Below are 24783 nucleotides of genomic sequence, written 5' to 3' on the forward strand. Positions count from 1 at the left end.
GTCAGCTGTGTTTTGTCACAGCTGACAAAACAAAATAAAAATTTAAGTTTACACTAGAGATGCACCATTTAGTTGGCCAGGTCTCAAGTTCCCTAGGTAAGGATCAATAATTTCAGTCTAACCTGGATGCATTTTGATGCACTCTTGAATTGAACAAAATTATATATTAGTATTTATCATATCTGTATTCATGCCTGGATGCATGAATACAGCTCTTAAATCCTTCATTTTCAGCTGGATTTAAAAAGGACAATAACTTGCCGTTTTACATTTTTAAACCCATGTTTGAATATTTTCTAAGAAGCACATTTTTAAGTCACCAAATAACCACACAGCTCAATGTGGTGGAACAAAAAAAAAAGCATTTATTAGAAGTGTTGAATTTCTTCCATTTCAGCCAGCTGTCGTTAGCCAGTGGATGTCAGCACAGCACATCTAATCCAGCTGAAAGAAAAGAGAAAACATTTGATTGTGAGATAACTGACAGCATCATTGTTGTGAAAGACAAGTGCCCATGACCACCGCCCAAGTAAAGTACTAAACAGCAGCCTATGTCTTTATTTCTATCAACTGTATTTTTTATTTTTTCATTTATTGTACAAAAAACAATAATTGTTTGCGTTATATATTTACAAGTCAGTAAACGCTCTCAAAAAGTCACGTTTATTCCCGACCCTAAGTTTGAACAAGAAGATGTTACTCACCTTTACGAAGCCGATGTCTTTTGCGTACTGCCTGAAGCACTGACGGCACATATTGAGTCCGTATTTACGGATCAGGCCATGTCTGTTTGAACACACTCGGCTGAAACGAAATAAGAGTTTATTAACTCATTGATCTTGTTTCGTAGATGTTCTTTAGCATGCATCAGTAAATACGGTAGAAAATTGCTAGTAGCCGGCTAGCATTTAGCACTCCTGTAACAGAGCATCCTTGCTATTGTCAATACAAACAACGATGCGGTTGATCCAAAGCATTCAATTAGCAGCTAACGAGCAGCCGAGGTACTATACTATAACGGTGATTGCAGTTTTGAATCCTTAAAATTATAAACAAGTGGAGAAATCGCTTGACGTGTGGCTGTGGTGCTAAGCAGGTAGGAAGCTACATCCTCGAGCGCCATATTGGCTCAGCCTTAGCGCCCATGCGGTACGGAACTGAATGCAATTTTAACACAGAAAAAGTCCAAACTAAGCCACCAATATAACCAAAATTAACTCTTTAGTTCATAATCAAATCGACAAGACTGTCACTGACCAGGAGCGGGATCCCTGACCGAATTTTCTCGGGTGACTCCAGTAGAGCTGCTGATGGCCCATCTTGTCTCTTCTCGCTCGAGTGTCGGAAAGGAAGAACCAGGAACGCGCATGCGCAAAAGACTGTTTCACTCGCTGTATTTCCGGTTGTCTAATTGTTGTATAGCTCCACCTATTGGTATTGAAAAGAAGTTTCATGCATAACTTGGTTATGTAGACTGAAATTGATGTCTAATTTATTGATTTATAAGAAAAAAAAGAACTAATTGAAAAGTATTTTTTCCATTAAGAATTGATAAGAACAGTTTCTAGTTCAATATAGAAAGTTCTCTATTACTTTGGTATATGTGAGAGCATACAGCTAAATTCAATAAATTTCGGTAGGCTCTTCGTCAGATTAAAAGTACTTCTTGAAAATAGCGACCTTTAAGCAGGTATTAAACATATTCTTCCAAAACCAGCATTTCTGTCTTAAATATTTTTCCATATTTTTATCAGCTGTCAGCAGAAAGTTATCATAATTAATATAAATAAAGGCTAGAATATATCATTGCATAATTAACCTGTAATTAACCTGCATATTGTGTTTAACTTAGTGAATTGATTTACTGAAATAAGTAATTTTTTTTATATAATTCTAATTTATTGAATATGACATTATCACTCAGAGGTCTGGACTGTTTGTGGCAGATTTGGGCAGGATGTACAGGAATTTTTTCAGCTGGTGCACATGTGGGTTATTGTGTGCAGAAGATGTTTTAGTATTTTGTGTGACTTCAAATTTTAGGAGAAGTTGGGCTGGTTTAGCTTTAGTTTGGGAATCCGTAGCAGACAATTTGAAGAAAAGAATCTTCCTTTTTCAAATGTATATCTATATTTTTTGTAAAAAGATATTTTTCCTATCCAAGCACAAGACAGTTGTCTACTTTTGTCGACAAAGAGGAGCAGAATACTCTGTCTGTGTGCCCAGGGCACAATCGCAGACATCTCTCAGCTACTCCCTGAATGAGTTTTCAATAGGTTGTTTTTATATCCAGCTAATGAGCAGCGCTTACACAGCGTAAGCGCTGCCAAAAAATGTTGGTTGGCCAATGACTCTGATTCTTTCAGTTCATATTCCATCCTGAGCTGGCCACCTCCAATGCCTGGCCAGACCATAAAACAGCAAAGCTTACACATTTCAAATGTTAATTAAATTTGCACAATATCTTCCTGATTGGACAGGAATGCGCTTTCACGTTAACATTTACAAGAGGCTACTGTATGTCAGGACATTTTAGGAGTTTATGGAGACCTCTGTTAGTATCTTGCAGCCCGTTTTCAGGGTAAACTTGCTTGTATGGTCAGACCTGGGCTTAGGCCATTTTTGACTATTTTCTGTACAGTGGAAGAGTTGATTTTACATTCTTTTGAGATGTACAGTACAGACCAAAAGTTTGGACACACCTTTTAACTCAATGAGTTTCCTTTATTTTCATGACTATTGACATTGTAGATTCACATTGAAGGCATCAAAACTATGAATAACACATGTGGAAATATGCACTAAACAAAAAAGTGTAAAACAACTGAAAATACCCCTTATATTCTAGTTTCTTCAAAGTAGCAACCTTTTGCTGTGATTACTGCTTTGCACACACTCTGCATTTTCTTGATGAGCTTCAAGAGGTAGTCACCTGAAATGGTTTTCACTTCATAGGTGAGCCCTGTCAGGTTAATAAGTGGGATTTCTTGCCTTATAAATAGTCATGAAAATAAAGAAAACCCATTGAATTAGAAAGGTGTGTCCAAACTTTTGGTCTGTACTGTATGTAAATCCCTTACAGAGCATTAATCTTCATTCTGAAGGCCTCAGACAACTCTTTAGGTCTCACATTTGTGTGAGCAGTCACTCCAACACTCAGAAGTGACACGAAATTAAGTTTGAAACTTAAACAGGGAACATTTTCACAACACCTCAACAATTTTTGGATGCGCTGGAGTGTCATTATAGTCGTTTTATGACTCGGTGGCCATATTTTTACGATGTTTAAAATGATATTCTGAGAAAAGAGGAGCTAAATGAAGCTGCAGCAGCCAGAGGAAAATATTTAGACTATAACCGTATTGGATAAAAGCGGTTTAAATACACCCCAACTCGATTCCTTCCTCTTCTTCTACCCACCACCACCACCATCCCCTTTCCCCCCAGAACTAGTGCATTGTGGGACAGTGGGAGGCGGCGGTCCTGTATTTGTGATTTTTTTTTTTTCTTTTTCGAACAGCTAGCCGTCATTTGCGTTTCCATGCAGTTCGCTGAAAGGTATGGAGGAGAACGGGAAGCCGCCGTTCTAATGTCTCCCAGTGAAAGGACCGCACCAGTCCAGTTTTTTCGGTGAGTGCGGGCAACATTGTTGTTTGTGCTCGGTTTGTTACAGTGCCGCCGCCGCCGCCGCTGTTGTTGTTGACGACGAGCTCTTCTCTTGGCTCTGGCTGCCTTGGAAGTTGCTAGCTGGAGCCGTTGCTAGCATTGAAGTAGCATCTCTGGATGCTCGCTGTCAAAGCGGAGCCGAGCTGGACCTGCGGCTTCTGCTGCCTGGAGTGGCTCTGGGAGAATTTACTGCCAGCTAGCGGAGTTAGCTCTGCCTATAAATAATGGTAGGATCGGACAGAGCTGCTGTTGCTGCTGCTGACTCGGTGTGCCACTGACAAGCCGCGGCTAATTAACAGACACTGGCAGGCTTTAAGCCGTGGGAGAAAACCGACACATTGAGAAATGTAGTAGACGGAGGTGGAGGGGGGGAAAAAAAGCAGTTTAACTAATTGTAAAATAAATACGGGAGTAAATGATGCTCTTTAAGCGCCAGGTCTCCAAATAAGAACATGTACAATTATTAATTGACAATTGGAAGAATTTTTCAATTAATAATTGACAAATTATTAAGTTTTCCATGGTTGTGACCTGTGCCTTTAAGGGTTTTCTTCTGAGTCGTTTGCCCCAGGCAGACAGAGCAGGATATGCAGAGCTGACAGATCATTCATTTAGTAATCAATAAAATATGAAGGTTTGTTCTGCAGGTCTGAGCAGAAACGGCCAATCAATATCGATAATGTAATTAAGGATAGACTATAATGCAGAAAGCTTTGAGTTTTATTCAGTAATAACCCAAGTAAAGTTGGTTTATCATTGAAGCTGGGATGGAGGAATACGTTTGCAGACATGAAGCCCGTTTCCCTGAAATTAAATAATTGCTGTTACAGCAAGTCTACTAATGGGTTATTATCATATTTTGTTCTTGCAAAATATGATTTATTGATCTCATCCTATTACCGTCCTTCTGTGCACACGATCTCAGTTGAATAATGTAAATTGATGGGGAGAGGATAAAAATGAGCCTGGACAAACTTTCCTCAGTTCTTACTGTGGGTCGTTTCTGCATCCTTGGGTAATTCCCGGGATGTTGAGGATGTGTCAGAACATCGCAATAATAACGCAGCTCATGACTGGACCAGCTCTTGTCTGAAATCAATCCATTCTGTGACCATAAATGTATAAGCTAGTTTTAAAGATATACTTAGGCATGAAGTGAGTTTTTGTTTTTAGATGGAATTAGGTCAGTGTGTGTATTTTTAAAGTAAACATTTAGTATAAGGATAGTTTAGCTGCCGTATTAAATTAAAGCACACATGGCTTGAAATTCTTCACGAGATTGCGGTGTTATGGACAGTTTCCATGTGTATGCATGAGTGGCAGTTTTATTTGATTTATTGTCTCTATGGCATGCACCACATTACATCCCTTTAGACTTGGGATGTTTCAAACGCTGAAGAACAGGCTTTCGAAAATCCAGACACATCAAAAACATACAGCGCACTTTTTGTTTTATGGTTCACTGCATCCAAAAACCTCAATGTGTCAGAAAGTTGCTTTAAAAATGATTTGCAGGCTTTGAAAAAAAACCCAACTAAATTATGAATTAGTACTGTCAAGAGTAGCTTCTGCTGACTCTATTATTTGTAATGTAGTTATATTGTCTTTTATAATGTAACTTTTATAATTGACCATATTTTAAAAAGTAAAAAAGGCAGGACGCTTCGACTTTGTAATTCACAATCATCAATGTGGACATTATGATTCATTTATGTAAACCTCGACAAACCCTGAAGATGAGTTCATTAGAAATGAGAAATGAAGCACTGGAGCATTCACTTCAAACCTTTTGGGCTGTGTAAGCTTTAAAATAAAAGTCTTCAAATGAACATTAATCCAATGAGCCTGCTTTAAATTGCCATCCTAAAATCCAGAAATGCCAATGAAGAATAATAATGAGGGTTGTTCACTTTGGAACACAAATGTGAAGTTACTTTTTATGCAACAGTTTCTGTGTTAGTTACTTATTTATGGTAGAATTTTGTTTAGTATTTTCAAGTCCACAATCATACTTTTGTATATTTTTTTGTACGTAAAGTGTCGTGTTGTGCAAAACATTTAATGTCCTTTTATTTTTATTTGTGTTTTTTGTTTTCTATTATTTTAATGTCTTTTCTGGGTTATTGCAAATAATATACACTTATATGCCAGTTTTTAGTGAAGCTAATTTAAATTTGTAGCCCTTAGGCAGATTGACAATAAAGCAAACAAATATGAAAACAACTTTTCACCTATCCTCCCTAATGTACACATAGTTTTAAATGTTAAAATATCTAATAGGAAAATTTACTCAACGTCTTCAACATCAGTCAGAATATATATGCTACATCTTTGCTGAATTATGGTGTTATGTATTTATTAATATTATAACATACATAACTCAGGTTTTCTTGTTTTTTTTATTATCCAGGTGGCTCATGCTCACTGCCTCCCTGCAGCCGACATGCCTTATGGGATATTAATGAACCATCTATGACATTCCAAGAAGAATTAATGTTTACATTAAGAGCTTTTTTTGCCAACAATTAGCCTCACTGGGCCTCTTTTTTTTCACCTGTGGAAAAACACACCACTATATTTTGGTTGTGTTTCTATGTTTTTTTTGTACAGAATTTCTATCCTTTTTTGCAAGAGGCTGATTCTCTACCATGAGATTCCGAATCTACAAGAGGAAGGTGGTGATACTGACTCTGGTGGTTGTTATCTGTGGCCTAGCTTTTTGGAGCAGCGGAAGGCAAAAAAAGAACATAACTCTTCAATTCTCCAAGGAGTTCCCCAAGGAATTTGAGGCTGTGAAAAGGAGCAGCAGCAGCAGCAGCAGTGGCAGCCTCAACAATCACATCCAGTTGCAAGCCACTCCTGCAGTTAGCCGTGCACCTGTCCCGCCACCCGTTATCCAAGTGAACGGCACGCACCTGGACAATGCAAAGGATAAAGCCAAAATTAACAAGCCAGAGGTGGACAACGCCACTCTCGTCTATCGCGGTATCGTCTTCCAGCTGAATTTTGACCAGACGATAAGAAACGAAGAGAAGTACAAGACTCGGCAGAAAGATGATCTGGTCGTGGTAGTTCAGGTCCACAACCGACCCGACTACCTGAAGCTGTTGGTGGATAGCCTGCGAAAGGCCAGGGGAGTGGAGAGCATATTGCTGATATTCAGCCATGACTACTGGTCTCCGGAGATAAACAAAGTGGTGGCCTCTGTTGACTTCTGTCAAGTCCTTCAGATTTTCTTCCCCTTCAGCATTCAGCTCTACCCCCAAGAATTCCCGGGGAACGACCCTAGGGACTGCCCAAGAGATATTCCCAAAAAAGACGCCTTAAAACTCGGATGCATCAATGCAGAGTACCCGGACTCCTTCGGCCACTACCGCGAGGCAAAGTTCTCCCAAACCAAGCACCACTGGTGGTGGAAGCTGCACTTCGTCTGGGACAGAGTGAGAGCGCTCAAAGACCACCAAGGACTGGTTCTGCTCATAGAGGAAGACCACTATCTGTCGCCAGACTTTATCCACCTTTTAAAGCTGATGAAAGCTCTCAGAAGGGAGCAGTGCACCGATTGCGACATCCTGTCCCTCGGGAGCTACAGCCACATCGGCTACTCCAGCAAAGCGAACAAGGTGGAGGTGAAGGCGTGGAAGTCGACGGAGCACAACATGGGAATGGCTCTGAGCAGAGAGACGTACCACAAGCTCATCCAATGCACCGACACGTTCTGCACTTACGACGACTACAACTGGGACTGGTCCCTGCAGCACCTGACTGTGGCCTGCTTGCCCTCCTACTGGAAGGTCATGGTGAGCGAGGCGCCCAGGATCTTTCACGCCGGGGACTGCGGCATGCACCACAAGAAGGCCTCCTGCATGCCCATCAGCCAGAAGACAAAGATCGAAAACATCCTACAGAGCAGCGGGAACCAGCTGTTCCCCAAAAACCTCCTGATCACAAAGAGACTGCCAGCTAATGGCGCCGGAGGAGTGGCCCCGCATGTGAAAAATGGGGGCTGGGGAGACATCAGGGATCATGAACTCTGCAAGAGTTATGTTCGATTACAGTGACCTTAATTGCTACGATTATGTATTCTTTTCTCTTTTGCATCCTATATATAAAAAAGTAAATCTTTATGGACTATTCTCCATATTGCCTGTTTTATTGGACTGTTTTCTTGGATTGTTCCAAATAAAGACGAATGTTGAATTTTTGGCTTCTTTTCATGAACATCTGGGCTCCGTTGTTGATACCCATGTTGAATATCAGCTAGAGTAAAAGTTCTTTTATCGTGAGCTTCTGTTCAAAGGTCATGAACAAATAATATTTTACCTGTGTTAGATGACTTGGTTGGCCTCTTTTTTTCATAAATTGCGATTAGTTGGTCTTGAGGAGCAAAAGCCAAAGTGTCCACAACAACTCAAACCACAAAAACAACAGCGGTTTATGCAAAGGCTGTTTTGTTTCTGGGAAATCAATGTACAAAGTGCTTCTTATGTATGAAGCTTGGAACATGAGTTTCAGTGCCTGATATCACAGTAAAAAGCATCAGTAGAGTTAACTTAAACTCCTATAAATACATTTTTTGCTTGTTACATTTCTTTATTTTTGTATTAAACATTTATTCCAGAAAAGCTTTATATTCTGTATATTAGTGTTTTAAGACAAGTCTTAAAACCATTTCGCTCTCTGCCGTCTCTCGCTCTCTTGTATCTTTAGCCGTTGGGAGAATTTGGATTTACAAAAAACAAAGATGCAAAGCAGTGCTAGCCCTTCCATCAATGGTTTTCTGCTTAAACGCACCCTTTACTCTTACAAGGCCAACAAAGGTTTCTTAAAAGTCATTAAGAACTACAAACACTCGATGCTACGTATTGTTAGGGTAAAGTAGATTTGCACAAGTTATTGGTTCAATAGCCTGCAAAAGTAAGTAAGCCAAAAGAGACCTTTCATGAAAGCAATTTGTAATCATGAAAATCCTAAATACCTTTCTATTGTTGTTAAGGGTTTGACCAGTATCTATATTGTATCTGAAGTGGTCCTTATGGCAAAAAAAAAAGCATTGAAAACAGTATAACAGCTAAACAAAACTAATGTGTAAACCAATCCAGTTCTGGTTTGACTTGTCTCAATTTAAAGGTAATTGACTCCAATCTAGATTAAATGTTTTTTAAAAAGTTCATGTATTTAAGTGTCGAATGTGAAGCTGAAAATCTGACAACAACCTTTGGGACGGTTGTAGCAAGTTGCCATCTACAGTCTAGGCAACTCTGCCTAGACTTTGCACTAAACAATGTAGCTGTTCCAATTTAATATTTAAAAATTTGGGCCCACAGCTGACAAATTCCCTGCAAGCCGTGCCACCCTGGGTGTTTGCCATATCAACAGTGAATATACTTTAGATACAACCTAATAATAATCCTTTAATGGAACTTTATTCCAGAAACTCTGACCTATCCTTTTAAAAGGTTGAGATCGGAATACATTTTATTACGCAAAGCAAAATGTAGCCCATCTTTAAATAGAAATATAATTAGGAACTGAAGCCCTGTCTCATCAGGGTACTCATAAAGCGGGTAATCCTCTGGTGTTCACAATCCTGCTGTGCACTCATGATTAATTTGAAGGTATTTATAGCAGGTAAATTTACTGAGATCAGACGTGCTAAGTTAGATACCTTGCTCCATTTAGAGTCTAGAGTCTTACTGAGAATACCACTGCGAACATACCCTATGATGGGGTTTTTACAAGCTAAATTTTTACATGCTTAAACATTTCTGTTTAAGAAATAGACATTTCTGTTTAAGGTATAAACAGAAATGGGAACTTTTTTTTCCCCCAGTCCAGTAAACTTTGACAGAAAAAGCCCAGCCTGGGAGCTGCTGCCAAGGACTGCAGCCTGCAGGGCATTGTTTCGTTTTGTTGCAATGCATCACTGTCTTGATTCCTACAGAGGGAACATGGAAGTTCGGGCCACTGCGTCTCTGCAGAGATTTTTGTTTTTTTTTCCCCCGATAAGCTTAGGTATAACCAGAGGGGTCCCCTGGCACTCGTGCTGCTTTCTTGTCCCTTTTGTTTTTATTGAAAATGCATTTCCATTTTAAGTGTGTCTGTATTGACGGTTTCCACTTGGACCAGAGCTTGCTGGCCTCTATGCTGCATTGATTATTTTTTTCCCCCCTCCTCCTCAACTCAGCAACATGTATCTCTCCATCCTGCCTGCTATTTTTTTTAAATTTTATTTATTTAATTGAAGCTGGTTATTCGTGTAGCCAGGTCATACGACAGTTCACCTGGTGGTCCCATTTTCAGCATTGCCTAAACTTGATGTTGCACTCTTAATCCAATACCGTTGCTCGGTTGAACATCTGTTTAAAAGCTCAACAATGATGAGGCCTAACAAAGGACTCCTGCATACCGAGGGATCTCCGCAGAAGCCCCAGTTCATTTCCTGCGGTGCTCGGGTCATGGGACTGGCACATTGTGCAGCTGCTCTCATGGCGGAGAGACTCAATAACTGGGCCTGCACCTCAAGGGAAGATGGCTGGCTCAGAATAGAAATAAGAATGGAGGATGTGGCACTTTGCTCCTCATGTGATGACCGATGGTTAGCTGATGTCGGAGCCGTTAGGAATTACACCGCGCTGCTTCCTCTGAACGCCCTGCAGAGATAGCCACAGACCTATTTGTTCTCGCCTGCAGTAAAGTAAAAGCAGAAAGCATGTACATCATTACAACCCACTAATAGCCTCATTCTAAAGATCTACAGGCGCCCCGGCAGCACACAACTTATAGACGTAGAGCATTAAGCCGCTAAATTCCTCCTTTTGGTGGGTAGCTCCGAAAACCCCTGCACATCTCAGATAATTGTGTAACAATGCAATATTTCACATTTATTAATGCAATTGACAATGACATTTTGCTAACTCGGTTACATCACCTTTACTTCACGGGTTACCTTGCTGTCAAGTCATACCAACACATTAACATCTGCTTTTTACAATTCATTCATTATTTATGAGCCTTAGTGCACACATGTTACATAAACAGACGGAGGCCATTTTAACAATCTGAGCAGCCGAGGACACTGAACTGTCTCATCTGGTCAGAGTCGCAATGAAGCCGGGCCCGTTTCCCTGAACATGCACCGTTCTGGCCAGAGGATTTCACGAGCTGCTCGTGAGGATGAGTGTTATATTGATGTTGAATAATAGTAATTCAAAAGGAATTCATGTATTCATTTGACTTCAGATGTTTATTTTAGAAAAAAATTGTTTACTAATGGAAACAAAACTATACAGTTACAATCAATCAATCGTTCAAATCAAATTTTATTTGTATAGCACATTTCAGCAGCAAGGCATTTCAAAGTGCTTTACATCATAACAAACACAAAAACACAAAGCCATGCAACATGGAATCAACAATCAAAACACTACATTAAGTCAAGCGCCATCATTCATTTTGTAATTGATTACGTTTCAAAAGCAACTCTAAACAGGTGGGTTTTTAGTCGAGATTTAAAGGCACTCAGTGTTTCAGCTGTTTTACAGTTTTCTGGAAGTTTGTTCCAAATTTGTGGTGCATAGAAGCTGAAAACTGCTTCGCCTTGTTTGGTTCTGGGGATGCAGAACAGACCAGAACCAGAAGACCTGAGAGGTCTGGAAGGTTGATGCAACAACAGCAGATCTTTCATGTATTGTGGTGCTAAGCCGTTCAGTGATTTGTAAACTAACAACAGTATTTTAAAATCTATTCTTTGAGCTACAGGGAGCCAGTGTAGGGACTTTAAAACTGGTGTTATGTGATCTATCTTCCTGGTTTTAGTGCGAACGCAAGGAGCAGCGTTCTGGACCACCTGCAAATGAATGGTTCCAATATCTTTCTTTTTTTATGCTTGGTAATAATGAGATACTTTTCTGACTAGGACTGGGAAGTTTGGCTCAGCTGCTACATAAATTCCCAGGAGAAAAAGTGACCTGGTTTGTATATAGCCAGTTAAAAAGTGTCTGACAGGAGAGCTGGGCAGGAAAATAAAAAATAAAAAAACTCCATTCGATTCTGTTTGTTTATTTAAGGGATCAGCCCTTCTGATTGATACCTGCTCGGCACGGATGAGAGCAGTCCGTATAGGAGCTCAGGCAGTCAGTCAGTCAGAGTCGTTTAGCAGCTCCCTGACAGGATGACTGAATCAATCCGGCCTGCTAATCACACTCCCCACACCTCTCCTGTCACGGGCTGCCGTATTTAGAGGGACGAGAGCTCCTGCTTCCTCAAAAAGTGACTCATGAATTATGGAGGAGTGGTGTTTTTGTATTATTATTCGTTTGGAATACAAAATAAAGCTGAAGCTGTGAGAATGCAGAATGAAGGGAAAGGAAGAAATGGACATAATGTACGGAGACAGTGATTTTTCTGGTTGGAAAAGTGCTGGAGTCTTCTCTGAGCATTGCTGCCATCTATTGAGCAAAACAAAATACCACTTGCTGGGAGGACATGTCTCAGAAAAAAAAGCAGCTTCTGACTTCATTTTTAACCGCACATGTGCCCATTGAAGGATAACAGGACTCTCTAGGGAAGTGAGACTGGCTCAGCTCTGTGTAACGGCATCTAAGCATCTCACTGCTTAGATGTTCTAAGCAGTGAGATGCTTAGAACATCTTCTGAAAGATGAACCTTCACCTAATCAGATTTTTTCTGCTTGTGATTAAAACTAAAAACAAAAGTAAAGTGAGACATGATGTAGTGCACTAGGTTGTTTTTAAAGGTCTCCCCTTGTAGAGTGGTTTTCTAAAACCACTCTGCAAAAATATTCTATTAGGTCACTGTATTTAAAATGCTGCTTGCACGGATAGTCCTGAATTTAATGCACTTAAATAGTAAAGCATATCCCCTGAGACTAGTAAGTGTTTCTAAATTGTGTTACTGATGCATTACACCTGAGGCCAGGGTGTCGCTCTTACAATCGAACACAATTGCATTGTTCACCTTCATGGAAAGTAACATAGTTTCCAGAGATTTTAATTAAATGTCTACAACGAGCTTTTATTGAAATACTACATAATTACATTACGGCTGCACTCTAACCGAAAGGATTTTCCTTTTCTTCTAAGCCGGTTTAAGAGCACCTTCTTCTGCACAGAAACAGAGGGATCTGCAGGTGTTTCCCTTTCGATGTACAAATTATGCAGAATTTTCCTTAATCGACTTGACACCACAGGAGAGGGCAGACAGCGTACAGCCAGATCTTTCCCAATAAACATTAAGTTTAAAATGATATGACTAGAAAATAATGGATATGTCATAAATTAAAATTCTTATCTCTACTCTTGAACACATACAAACGGGGTTGATCAGAGGTGATTGGCAAAAGAATGGTGTGTTCTTGTAAAAAAAAAAAAAAAAAAGCAAGAGCCTGAAGTTGAAATTCTGACTGGGAAAGCTGGACCTCACTGAGCAACGCCGAGTTTAGCAGCAGTATATGGCTGCCACCCAAACAAAACATTGAAAGTTGTTGGTATGCATCTTTAGTCTTTAGCACTTCTCTGAAATATCTCTTTGTGAACATGCTCTGTTACTGTTCAAGCTGTTAAAATGGGGTGTAAATGCCCATTCCATTATTTATGCTGTTTGTAGGTTGCTACCCATAGTACCCACTAGGGGCGCTGTAGTTTGGTTCACTTTGAGTTAGTACCTTCATTTAAAGTGAAAAATAAGAGGAAGTGTTGCTAGTTTCCTGTCAGTCAGAACTTTGGGCGGAAATATCCCACGGACAAGAGGAAGAGGAGGATATTCTTCATCTTTATGACTCTGGGTTAACGCACATTCTTCAGAAAAGGCTAAAAGCAGCAGTGATGGGATTTTCGGCTCCTTTTCGAGATGCGGCTCTAATGGCTCTTCTTACTGTGGAGAGCCGGCTCTTTCGGCTCCCAAACGGCTCCCCATATATATTTTTGACATTATTAATTAATTAATAGCTTAAACCTAATTTTATAATATTTTGTTTCATTATTGACATTGTTAAACACTTATGATGAGTAAAAATGCCGCATAACAATGCTATAGCAATACCGATGCGTGTGATGTCCGCATGTGCCTGTGCAGGTTGTTTGTCGAGCCTGCACGATAGGAAATGCTGACTTGCACAGTCTGCACTCTGCCCTGGAGCTTGATGTAGCATTAAAATGAGTCCAAATCTTGCTCCGTTTTCTGTCACTCATTTATTTTCACCTATTCAGTTCTCACACTGACTCCCCTTCTTTCTGTGCTTCTTGACCGCTGAGTGAGTGTCTGTACATAAACACCTGCCGACGAACGCTATACAGCTTGGCCAATTGCCTGCCGTTTCCACAAAAAAAGTGGAGATAAACTTTTTTTTCAGTGTTTTCCCGCCACATTATTAATTGAAACTATGTGTGATTGGTCAGATGTGTGGAGCACACGCTTGACATGAGGGCAGTGGACCGACCGAGGGAAAAAAACTTTCCGCTGTGGCACTGGCAGAAGAGCAAAACGCGCAAGGAGAGGGAGAAGGAGGGGGAGAGACAGCGAGGCACCGCAGGACAAAAAAAACGATGTGGGGAAAAACTATCGGCTCTGGCACTTGCAGAGCACAAGTACAACGACAGGGAGGCGGAGAGACAGCGATATACTGTAGAAAAAAACCCGGCTCCCAAATAGGATCCTAAAACGGCTCCCATTGTGGAGCCGGTTCCAATCGTTCACTTCAAAGAGCCGGCTCTTAGAGCCGGATCGTTAGTGACCGACACATCACTAAAAAGCAGCACTGCACGGACTTTACCGCCATAAACTTTGCAGCCCTTGGACAGCGGAGCGAGGTACATGTTTAGAACAGCATTAGTTTGTGAAGTTAGCGTTTTTATGTAATGTATTCATGTTTTGTGTCAAACAAAGGCACTTAAGCAAATGTATTTTATTTTCTTTTAGTTTTCACGGTGTATTTGGAGCACGGTGTATTCAGTGCTATTCAACAAACTTGGTTTCGAAAGAAGTAAATACAAATCTACTGCACCCGTCGAAGCTCTCTGTGTTTTCTTGGGTCTGAGGGACTGCTACATGGGGAGTAGCTTTTATTAAGAGCAACTACAAATACATCGAAATGCTTAAAGCATTGTTTGTGTTATAGCAGCCTTGCTAATTTTGAACATCGGTGGATCGTTGTTAGCAGCAAAACAAATAGCAAAGCCCACTCTTTTCCACAGTGCCACTAACATTCTCATTTCAACTAAAAACATTAAAATATGAGGAAAAAATAAGAGTGTATGAACCCCACAATTTAGATTTCCCTAAATTGTTAGCTTGGGTTTTTCGTTGATATTCTATTTCTGTTTAAAGCAGGACAATTCTAACCACCATACAACTCTTAGCCATTTACAGAATCCCGTTCCCTAATGTCAATTTGGTAGCATAACTTATTTTAGAACTCAGTTTTAAACAGTTATAGTAGCCTAGGCTAGCTACGTGCTAACCAACGTCAAAACAACAAGTTAATGGTGGGTAACTATGGCAACCAGTGACAGTTTAAAAGCCCACTGACGCTTTCTGCAGTCAGGTTGCGCGCGCATCCGTCGTGTTAATTAAAAAATCCATCAGACAAGCCCGCTCTGAATATCAAACGAAACTGTCTGTGACATCGCAATATAACTCCAAAAGCAGAATTCTGACATCACCAGCGAGTATATAAGCTCGTCACATCGATCTCCTTTCATCACAACCCTTTAGCAGCCGTTGTTGATACGTTTCTCTTGAGAATTTATTTAGCAGTTCACAGTAAGATTTTCAACTTTGTTTGGTGCACATTTCTTTTGGAGATTGACATCAAACTTATCGTGAAATCTTTACTGAGTTTCCAGAGAAGTGACTTATCTTAGAACCTGAAGCAAGCAAAGGTAACAATGCAGTCCAACCAGCCTAGAGTCGAAGACGTTGCATCCGACAACATTGTCGAAATTGAATTACAGCCACCCAAGCCACCCAAACGCAAGAAGAAGAAGGTGCCATTTGCAGTCTGGTTGGAGCTGTACGCACCTGAGGAGCTAAAGAATCCTGCTGAAAATATTGAACAGCAGGACGCTTCACAGGTGATTGGAAATGAATCAATCGCCAAAGCAGTGGAGACAGTGGATCAAAAGGGGGAGAGACAGCCACCTGAGAGTGAGTCCAATGAAAAGAACCAGGTACCATTTAAAACCTGGTCGGAGGAACACGTCCCCGTTGACCCAGAGATTTCTGCAGGAAATATTGAACAGCAGAACAATTCACTGGTCAGTGAAGAAGAGTCCACCGCTGGAGTGCAGGAGACAGTCGATGTAGCAGAGAAGGAACAGCCCCCTAAGTCTAAGGAACAGCCACCAACGATGAGGCGCAACAAGAAGAAAAAGATACCATTTAAAATCTGGTTGGAGAAACATGCCCCCGCTCATCTAAGGGTTCCAGCTGAAAGTACTGGAACGGAAGACGCTTCAATTGCTACCAAACAGGAATCGATCTCCGTACTGCAGGAGACACCAGAGAAGGAACAGTCCTTCAAGTCTGGTGCTGAAAATGTTAAGAAGCAGGACTCTTCTCTGCCTGAAGAAGTAGGTGATCAGGAAGATTCCTTAAAGAAGGAGATTTGCAAAACGGAACCTGTGATTTCTACAACACAACTGGTCACCGAAAAGACACACATCTACAAATCACAGAAGAAAGTGGATCAACAAGGGGAAAAACAAACATCGAAGACGAAGCGCATCAAGAAGACACCACTTTTATGGAAAACTTTCCCCGAGTCCAATGTTTGCATAGATCTTGCTTTTTTTAGTGAAAGCAGTGACATTAATAACGGTCCTCTGCCGGAAAATGAAAGTTATCAGGCAGATTTGCCCAGCAGTGGAAAGAAGACATTTTGGAAAATGCTGCCCAAGTCAGAACCTGGCATAGATGTAAGTTTTTTTACTGAGAATATTGAAACCCAAAATGTTTCAATACCGGCACAAGAAAGTGATGAGGCAGCTTCCTTGAAAAAGGAAAGTTATTCCGAGAACACTGGGATATCTACAACACAGCTAGTCACCGAAAAGAAATACATCTCCAAAACACAGAAGAAAATGGATAAAAAAGGGGAAAACCAAACATCAAAGACGAAGCGCATCAAGAAGACGCCACTGTTATGGAAATCTTTCCCCGAGTCAGATGCTTACATAGATCTTGAGTTTTTTACTGAAAACTGTGATATCAATAACTGTCCTCTGTCGGAAAAGGAAAATTATCAGGCAGCTTTGCCCAGCAGTGGAAAGAGGACATTTTGGAAAATGCTCCCCAAGTCAGAACCTGGAATAGATGTAAGTTTCTTTGTTGAGAATATTGAAACCCAAAATGTTTCAATGCCGGCACAAGAAAGTGATGAGGCAGCTTCCTTGAAAAAGGAAAGTTATTCTGAGAACGCTGGGATTTCTACAACACAGCTAGTCACCAAAAAGGAATCCATCTTCAATCCGCAGGAGACACTTCATCTAAAAGGGGAAAAATGTCCATCTACTGGTAATCCCAAAGACAACATGCAAACACAGAATTTAACTGAGGTTTCTGGTAATCAAACATCAGAAAATGTTCAAGGAGAGTGTTTAACTGAAATTCAGAATTTGCCCCACTCTTCTGAAAAAACAAGTCAAGCAAAGTGTATGTGTCTTGCCAAATCTCAGGAGTCTGAATTAGGATATATGGAAGTACAGAAGTACTTAATGAAACAGCTTGATAAGATGTTTGGTATAAATCAGAAACTTAATGCTAAACTTAAACAGCAGAAAGATCTGATAAGGAAACTAGTCTCAGAAAGAAGACAAAGCAAAAATTCAATGGTTTCTGTTCAAATACAGACAGATTCGCAAGACAGTCCAAAGCAGAAAACAGTCAATTATCAATCTGCTTCAATACAAACGGAGATGGATGTACAAGAAACCAGCCATCAAATAAAACCAGTCCGTCGAACAATTTCAACACAAACTGAGATGGATGTGCAGGAAACCGATAGTCAATTGAAACCAGTTTATCAAACGATTTCGACACAAACTGAGCTCTTTTTATTGCTAAAAAAACAGCCCTCTGAAACACAACTGAACGAGCATCAGGATCGGCAGACCAAGCTATTGAAGAAATCTACAGGTAAGAACAGGAGAGAGTCAGCAATTAAAGCTATCTCTGGATCAGAAACCCTCAATAATGAAAAGGTTTCTGGACCTAGCAGTGAACAACAAGACATTCCAGTACCAGAAATAGTTGGGGATCAGACAGCTACCATCAAAAATGAAAATCACACAAATGAAACAGTCATTGGTAAACCGCAGCAGGCAATCGAAGAAGAAACGGTCTCCACAACACAACAAAATGGGGACAATCAAGATGAGAAAATGCCATCAAAGAAACCTAAACATAAGAACAAGAGAAAGGCAGTAATGAGAGCTGCCTCTGAGCTGGAGATCCTCAATAACGAAAATGTTTCTGGACAAACCATTGAACAAGAAGTTTTAGTACCGGAAATAGTTGGGGATCAGACAGCCACCATCAAAAACGAGATTCATATAAAAGAAACAGTGATCGCTAAAGTACACCAGATCACTGAAGAGGAAACGGTTTGTGAAAGACAACTAAATGGGGACCATCAAGATGAGAGAAAGCCATCGAAGAAATCTAAACGTAAGATCAGGAGAAATGCAGCAATGAAAGTTGCCTCTGACTTTGAAAACCTCAACAATGATAAAGTTTCTGGAGAGAAAAGTGAACAACAAGAAGTTTCTAATACAGAAACAGTTGGGGATCAGGCAGCTGTCATCAAAAATCACATTCATAAGGTTGAAACAATGATCTCTGGCGCCCATCAAATCTCTGAAGAGGTAGTGATCTCCGAAACGCAACAAAATGGGGATGAAGAAGTGAAGAAAAGGTCATCAAAGAAATCTAAGCATAAGAACAAGAGAAAGGCAGCGATGAAAGCTGCCTCTGAATCTGAAACTCCCAATAATGAAAAACATTCAGTAGAAAACATTGAACAAGAAGTTTCAATACCGGAAACAGTCAGGGATCAGACAGCCACCATCATAAATGAGATTTATAGAAATGAAACAATGATTGGTAAACTACAGCAGGCGACTGAAGACGGACTTGTTCATGAAATACAACAAAATGAAGACCAGCAAGATGAGAAAAGGCCATTGACTAAATCTAAATGTAAGAAAAAGAGAAAGATGGCAATGAAAACTGAACTGGAAACCATTGTAAACCAAATAGAGTCAGATCAAAATGTGATCCAAAACACCAAGGCACCAAAAACTGAGTTAGCAATAATACCAGAGATCCCCCAGGCAGTTTTTAAGCAAATAGACAGAAAACCTTGCAAAGTTTCAGCAGACATAACAGATAAGGTTCCTGTAGTTTCCATAGAAGGGGAGAGTTGTCTAATGGAAAAACAGAAAACATCCCCTCCACAGACAAAGATTACATTAAACGAAGATGTAATCCAAAAAACACCTCAGGAATCAGAAATTCAATCAGCTGAAGAATCAATGGAGCAGAACAAAATCTCTGATCAAGAAGAGAGCTACATGAAAAAGCTCTCACTGTGGAGCCATTTCAAAAAGGTTTTAATTCCATCACTTCTGCACCAGTTCTATATTGGATTTGAAAGAGAGCTGGGGCCACGTCTGGGTTGGGTGATTGGCAGTAATTATAAAAAGAGCTACTGCTGTTGTTAATTGGACATTTTAATATTAAAAAGCCAGGACTGCACGGTGGGAAATGTCTCCCCGTGTAGGTGTGGGTTCACTCCGGGTGCTCCGGCTTCCCCCACATTCAACAACATCAGTACTCATGTTCATAACATTGTAAGATTTTTATTCCTAATTCTAAACAGAAAATAGGACAACCACAATTATTAATTAAAGGGAGATTTAGAAAAAGAAAACATAAACAACGTGGAACAAAAAAAGACTTTTAGAAGTCTAAACTTATACAAATTGGGAAAAATTTTGAAAACTATTTATCTTTCTGGGCAAGATATATATATCTATATCTAAATTTATCTGTCTATACAGATATACATAGATAAATTTAGATATAGATATCTATCTATACAGATATACATAGATAAATTTAGATATAGATATAGACAGAAATCTATATCTAAATCTAACTACTTCTAAATCTATCTATCTATACATATCAATAAATAAATATATACAGTATATATATATATATATATAGCTGGCTGGATAGCTCAATAGATAAGGCATCAGTATATCACCCGAGAGGGCAGGGTTCGAATCCAGTCTGGGTCCTTAGGCAAGACCCTTCAAGCTACTGCCTACCTCATACCATGGCTTCAAGACACAAAAATGCATAACATGCCGGCTCAGACGTCGCCCGGCCAAACAAGGTCTGCGTCAGGTGTTGGGGAACCAGAGCACCTTGATGACAAATGGGCTACTGGAACAAGACGGAAATGGGCGAGAGATGAAAATGTGGACCTAATCAGAGAGGTTACATGCAAAGACTGGTGAAGGAATGGTTACTTCGACATCCCCAGTCAACACTAAGCGCTAAACAACTAGTAGCTCAGTGTTCCAACATCCGCAAACGGCAACTGCTATCACAACTTGAGATTGACGAGATACAACACAAATGCTACGGCAAAAAGGAGGAACCTCGGCGCCAATTACAACGGCTGAGTGAAGTACCATCAGAGATCATTGAGAATGTGAATGCAGCATTGAGAACAATCCCTACCAACACCATAACAGAAACCAATGAGCTGATCTACAACTCAGCATCAGTGATCCTTGAGACACTTGGCTATAAGAGCAGCCATGAGACCCAATACCCACCATGGAAAAGACGGTTAGAGGCTAAAATCAAGGTATCAAGGAGGGAAGTGAGCCAACTGTCAGAGCTCCACAAGGGTACAATGACCAGTACCCAGAAAGTACAGGCAGATGCCCATACCTGAAGCACTCGAAAGCCGCCTAAAGAGATACACAAGGGAGAATGAATCCAGAAGGATTAACCGGCTCTTCTCCACTCAACCAGCTAAGGTGTACTCTCAATGGCAGGGTAATAACAACAGAGTAGACCCACCAAGGCTGGAGACTGAACAATACTGGCATATGGGAAAGGGAGGCGTCCCACAACAGCAATGCACAGTGGTTGATCTCTCTACGAGAGGACCATAATAACCTCACAAAAACTGGACAGCACCAGGGCCTGACATGATCCATGCCTACTGGCTAAAGAAACTCACTGCCCTCCATGAGCGACTGGCAGACCAAATGAACCAGCTGCTACAAAGTGGGACTCACCCTGAATGGTTAACTGAAGGGCGGACAATCCTAATCCAGAAGGATCCATCAAAGGGTCCAGTCCCACCCAACTACCGACCAATAACCTGCCTCTCCACAACATGGAAGCTCATGTCAGGCATCATAGCGGCCAAGATAAGCAAACACATGGATAAATACATGAGCACGGCACAGAAAGGTATCGGTGTAAATAGCAGAGGAGCCAAACACCAACTCCTCGTAGACCGCACAGTTGCCCGAGACTGCAAAACCCGACACACCAACCTGTGCATGGCTTGGATTGATTACAAGAAAGCCTATGACTCAATGCCGCATACTTGGATCATTGAATGCTTAGAGATGTATAACATCAACAGGACTCTGAGAGCCTTCATTGCAAACTCGATGAAGCTGTGGAAAACCACCCTTGAAGCCAACTGCAAACCACTTGCACAAGTGTCCATCAAATGTGGCATATACCAAGGAGATGCTCTGTCCCCGCTACTGTTCTGCATAGGCCTGAACCCCCTCAGCCAAATTATCAACAAGACTGGCTACGGATACCGACTCAAAAATGGGGCCAACATCAGCCACCTTCTCTACATGGATGACATCAAGCTGTATGCCAAGAGTGAGCGAGACATCGACTCACTGATCCACACCACCAGGATCTACAGCACGGACATTGGGATGTCATTCGGACTAGAGAAGTGTGGTCGGCTGATCACAAAGAGGGGGAAGGTCATCCGCACAGAAGGGGTCTCACTCCCAGAAGGAACAATAGCAGACATAGAGGACAGTTACAAGTACCTAGGTATACCACAAGCAAATGGCAACCTCGATGAGGTCACAAGGAAAGGAGCCACAGCTAAATACCTCCAACGAATAAGGCAAGTCCTGAGAAGCCAGCTCAATGGCAAGAACAAAATCCGCGCAATAAACAGCTATGCCCTGCCAGTAATCAGATACCCTGCTGGAATAATTAGCTGGCCAAAGGAGGAGATAAAAGCCACTGATATTAAGACTAGAAAACTACTAACAATGCATGGAGGATTCCATCCCAAATCCAGCACCCTGAGACTGTACACGAGCCGCAAGGAAGGAGGCAGAGGACTAGTGAGTGTGAGAACCACAGTCCAAGACGAAACAACTAAGATCCATAAATACATCAGGGACAAAGCCCCAACAGACAATGTGCTCAGTGAATATCTCAGACAACAGGGAACGGAGGTTGAGGTGCCAGAGATACCATCATGGCAGGACAAGCCCCTACATGGGATGTACCACCAGCAAATAACCCAAGTGGCTGATATCAGTAAATCCTACCAATGGCTGGAAAAAGCTGGACTCAAGGACAGCACAGAGGCCCTCATCCTGGCCGCCCAGGAACAGGCCCTAAACACCAGAGCAATAGAGGCCCAGATATACCACACCAGACAAGACCCAAGGTGTAGGTTGTGCAAGGAGGCCCCTGAGACAGTCCAGCACATAACAGCAGGGTGCAAGATACTGGCAGGGAAAGCGTACATGGAACGACATAACCAAGTTACAGGCATAGTGTACAGAAACATCTGTGCAGAATATGGACTGGAAACCCCGAGATCAAAGTGGGAAACACCCCCAAAGGTGGCGGAGAACGCCAGAGCTAAGATCCTGTGGGACTTCCAGATCCAGACAGACAAAATGGTAATGGCGAACCAACCAGACATTGTCGTAGTGGATAAACAACAGAGGAAAGCCGTTGTGATAGATGTAGCAATACCAAGCGACTACAACATCAGGAAAAAGGAGCACGAGAAACTAGAGAAATACCAGGGCCTCAGGGAGGAACTGGAGAGGGCCTGGAAGGTGAAGACCACAGTGGTGCCTGTGGTCATCGGGGCCCTCGGGGCAGTCACCCCCAAACTGGACCAATGGCTACAACAGATCCCAGGAACAACATCAGACATCTCAGTCCAGAAATGTGCAGTCCTTGGCACAGCCAAGATACTGCGCAGAACCCTCAAGCTCCCAGGCCTCTGGTAGAGGACCCGAGCTCAGAGGATAAGAACCACCCGCGGTGGGTGAGAAGGGAATTTTTTTTTTTTTTAATATATATATATACATGTATATATGTACGTATATGTATTATACGTATACGTACTATATATTATTAATTAATATTATATATATATATATATATATATATATATATATATATATATATATATATATATATATGTTACCTGAAAAAGTTTGGGTTTTCGTTACTTATCATAATAATAACCATCCAATCATCTAAAACCGACATAATCACTTAAACTGACACTCTCTGACTGTAATGTGTGATTTCACATTTGGAATTGATTTAGTAATATAAATTAACATGGCAATGATATTCTAATTTAAGAGTTCACAAAAAGGTAACCATGGTGACTAAGTCAGTATATTCATGAAAGTTGTAAGTAACGTGTATATACTGTATGTTGCAAAGTAATAAACAGTGAACATTTGACCAGTTCGCTGTTGGAATATGGTCCTTATAGAAGTGACTCGCTAACATGGGATAAAAGAAATTCCCATTGTATCGTTATGTTGCAGTTGCTTGTAATTTATGCAAGATGGCGCCAGATACCAGCTCATTTGCCGCTTGGTCAGCTGACATCTGTATATCTGCGGTCATAACTTTGAGATTTTATTGCATCGGTTGCTACCAATGAAGGAAGAGTTCAAGGAGAAATAAGTTGTTAAATATAAGACATATTATGGATAAATAACTGATGGTTTTGAGGGCAATTAAATACATCATCGCTGCGAACAAAAACTGTTTGATTAGAATAATGCAGAAAGTTCAGTTTAAATTAACTTTTTATTTCCACCTTAGTTTTAATAAGTGGATATAAACAATAGATCAATGGATGTGTAATGACAGTCAGACTTTTACACGTAAAAATCATAGGTGTCATTATTATTCTGTGCTTTAATTAATTAACTTGAATTTTTTTTTTTTTTCAGCCTCATACCTTATTTGGTAGTGAGACATTGCACTCCGTAAGTGAAGGGGGCGCTATTTAATAAATTATGCGCTGTCACCCGTTTTTATTTTCTTTTGAAATCTGTGATAAATCTTCATCTTTATGAAGAAGACTCACTCTCAGCATGTATTGGAAATTCCTCTCTTTTACCTACTTCTGCTGAGCTAATCATACTAACTAGTCAACGAGCAGAACAGAAATGTTAATGGTATAATGAGGAGTGGCGTTGTTGCGATGAAGAGTGTCGGAAATGATACAAGTTCTTAAAGAGACAAAGGCACAATTTCAAGGCCTCATATTACCAAGTCAAATTCATGTTCCATATATACAGCAGCTTTATAAATAAATGTAACAGTTTCCTTTCCTAAATGGAAATGCAACAGTTTTTCCATTTAGAAAGTGCTCTAAATTGGCACTTTCTGCTTTTAATGGTACCCCCACTTTGAAGCAATGCTGTTTAGTTCTTTTCAGATTTTCTTTTAACATTTCAGCAAACCAAGGGATCGCCCATCACTAATCATTCCACATTCCATGACCACATTTCTGTAGAATCGTAGATCCAACTATTCTGATTTTTAATAATGCATGTGACATTTCATAAGAATGATTCATCCCTTCTTCAACAGATGTACATGTTTTCAATTCAATATTCAACAGGTGGTCTACACACATCCCAAGGCTGGAAACACCTTGAGAATGACCTGGAAGCAGGGATGTCTGGGGCTTCCTCCTGAACCTGCAGGAATGCCATCGTTTCAGACAAGTAAGACACACACACACACGTA

General features: G+C 40.7%; 2 protein-coding genes across 2 annotated transcripts; one reads left to right on the forward strand and one right to left on the reverse strand.

Annotated features, from left to right (window-relative positions):
* Nucleotides 1–340: 340 nt before the first annotated feature.
* rps29 (ribosomal protein S29) lies at nucleotides 341–1396 on the reverse strand. Its single transcript, XM_032586255.1, has 3 exons — nucleotides 1258–1396; nucleotides 705–804; nucleotides 341–444 (listed from the first exon to the last, which is right to left on the reverse strand). The coding sequence occupies exons 1-3, from the start codon at nucleotides 1317–1319 to the stop codon at nucleotides 436–438; spliced, it is 171 nt and encodes a 56-aa protein (XP_032442146.1). The 5' UTR covers nucleotides 1320–1396; the 3' UTR covers nucleotides 341–435.
* Nucleotides 1397–3457: 2061 nt separating this feature from the next.
* mgat2 (alpha-1,6-mannosyl-glycoprotein 2-beta-N-acetylglucosaminyltransferase) lies at nucleotides 3458–7866 on the forward strand. Its single transcript, XM_032585955.1, has 2 exons — nucleotides 3458–3630; nucleotides 6077–7866. The coding sequence occupies exon 2, from the start codon at nucleotides 6315–6317 to the stop codon at nucleotides 7725–7727; it is 1413 nt and encodes a 470-aa protein (XP_032441846.1). The 5' UTR covers nucleotides 3458–3630; nucleotides 6077–6314; the 3' UTR covers nucleotides 7728–7866.
* The last annotated feature ends 16917 nt before the right edge of the window (nucleotides 7867–24783 follow it).

Source organism: Xiphophorus hellerii, chromosome 15 (genome assembly GCF_003331165.1).
Source record: "Xiphophorus hellerii strain 12219 chromosome 15, Xiphophorus_hellerii-4.1, whole genome shotgun sequence".
NCBI lineage: Eukaryota > Metazoa > Chordata > Actinopteri > Cyprinodontiformes > Poeciliidae > Xiphophorus > Xiphophorus hellerii.

Bases quoted from the DNA above. Each gene is read 5' to 3' on its own strand.
- rps29 (XM_032586255.1), bottom strand. From the start codon at position 1,319: ATGGGCCATCAGCAGCTCTACTGGAGTCACCCGAGAAAATTCGGTCAG. The intron at 805-1,257 runs GTCAGTGACAGT...ATTTCGTTTCAG, and splicing joins GGTCAGGGATCCCGCTCCTG to CCGAGTGTGTTCAAACAGAC.
- mgat2 (XM_032585955.1), top strand. From the start codon at position 6,315: ATGAGATTCCGAATCTACAAGAGGAAGGTGGTGATACTGACTCTGGTG.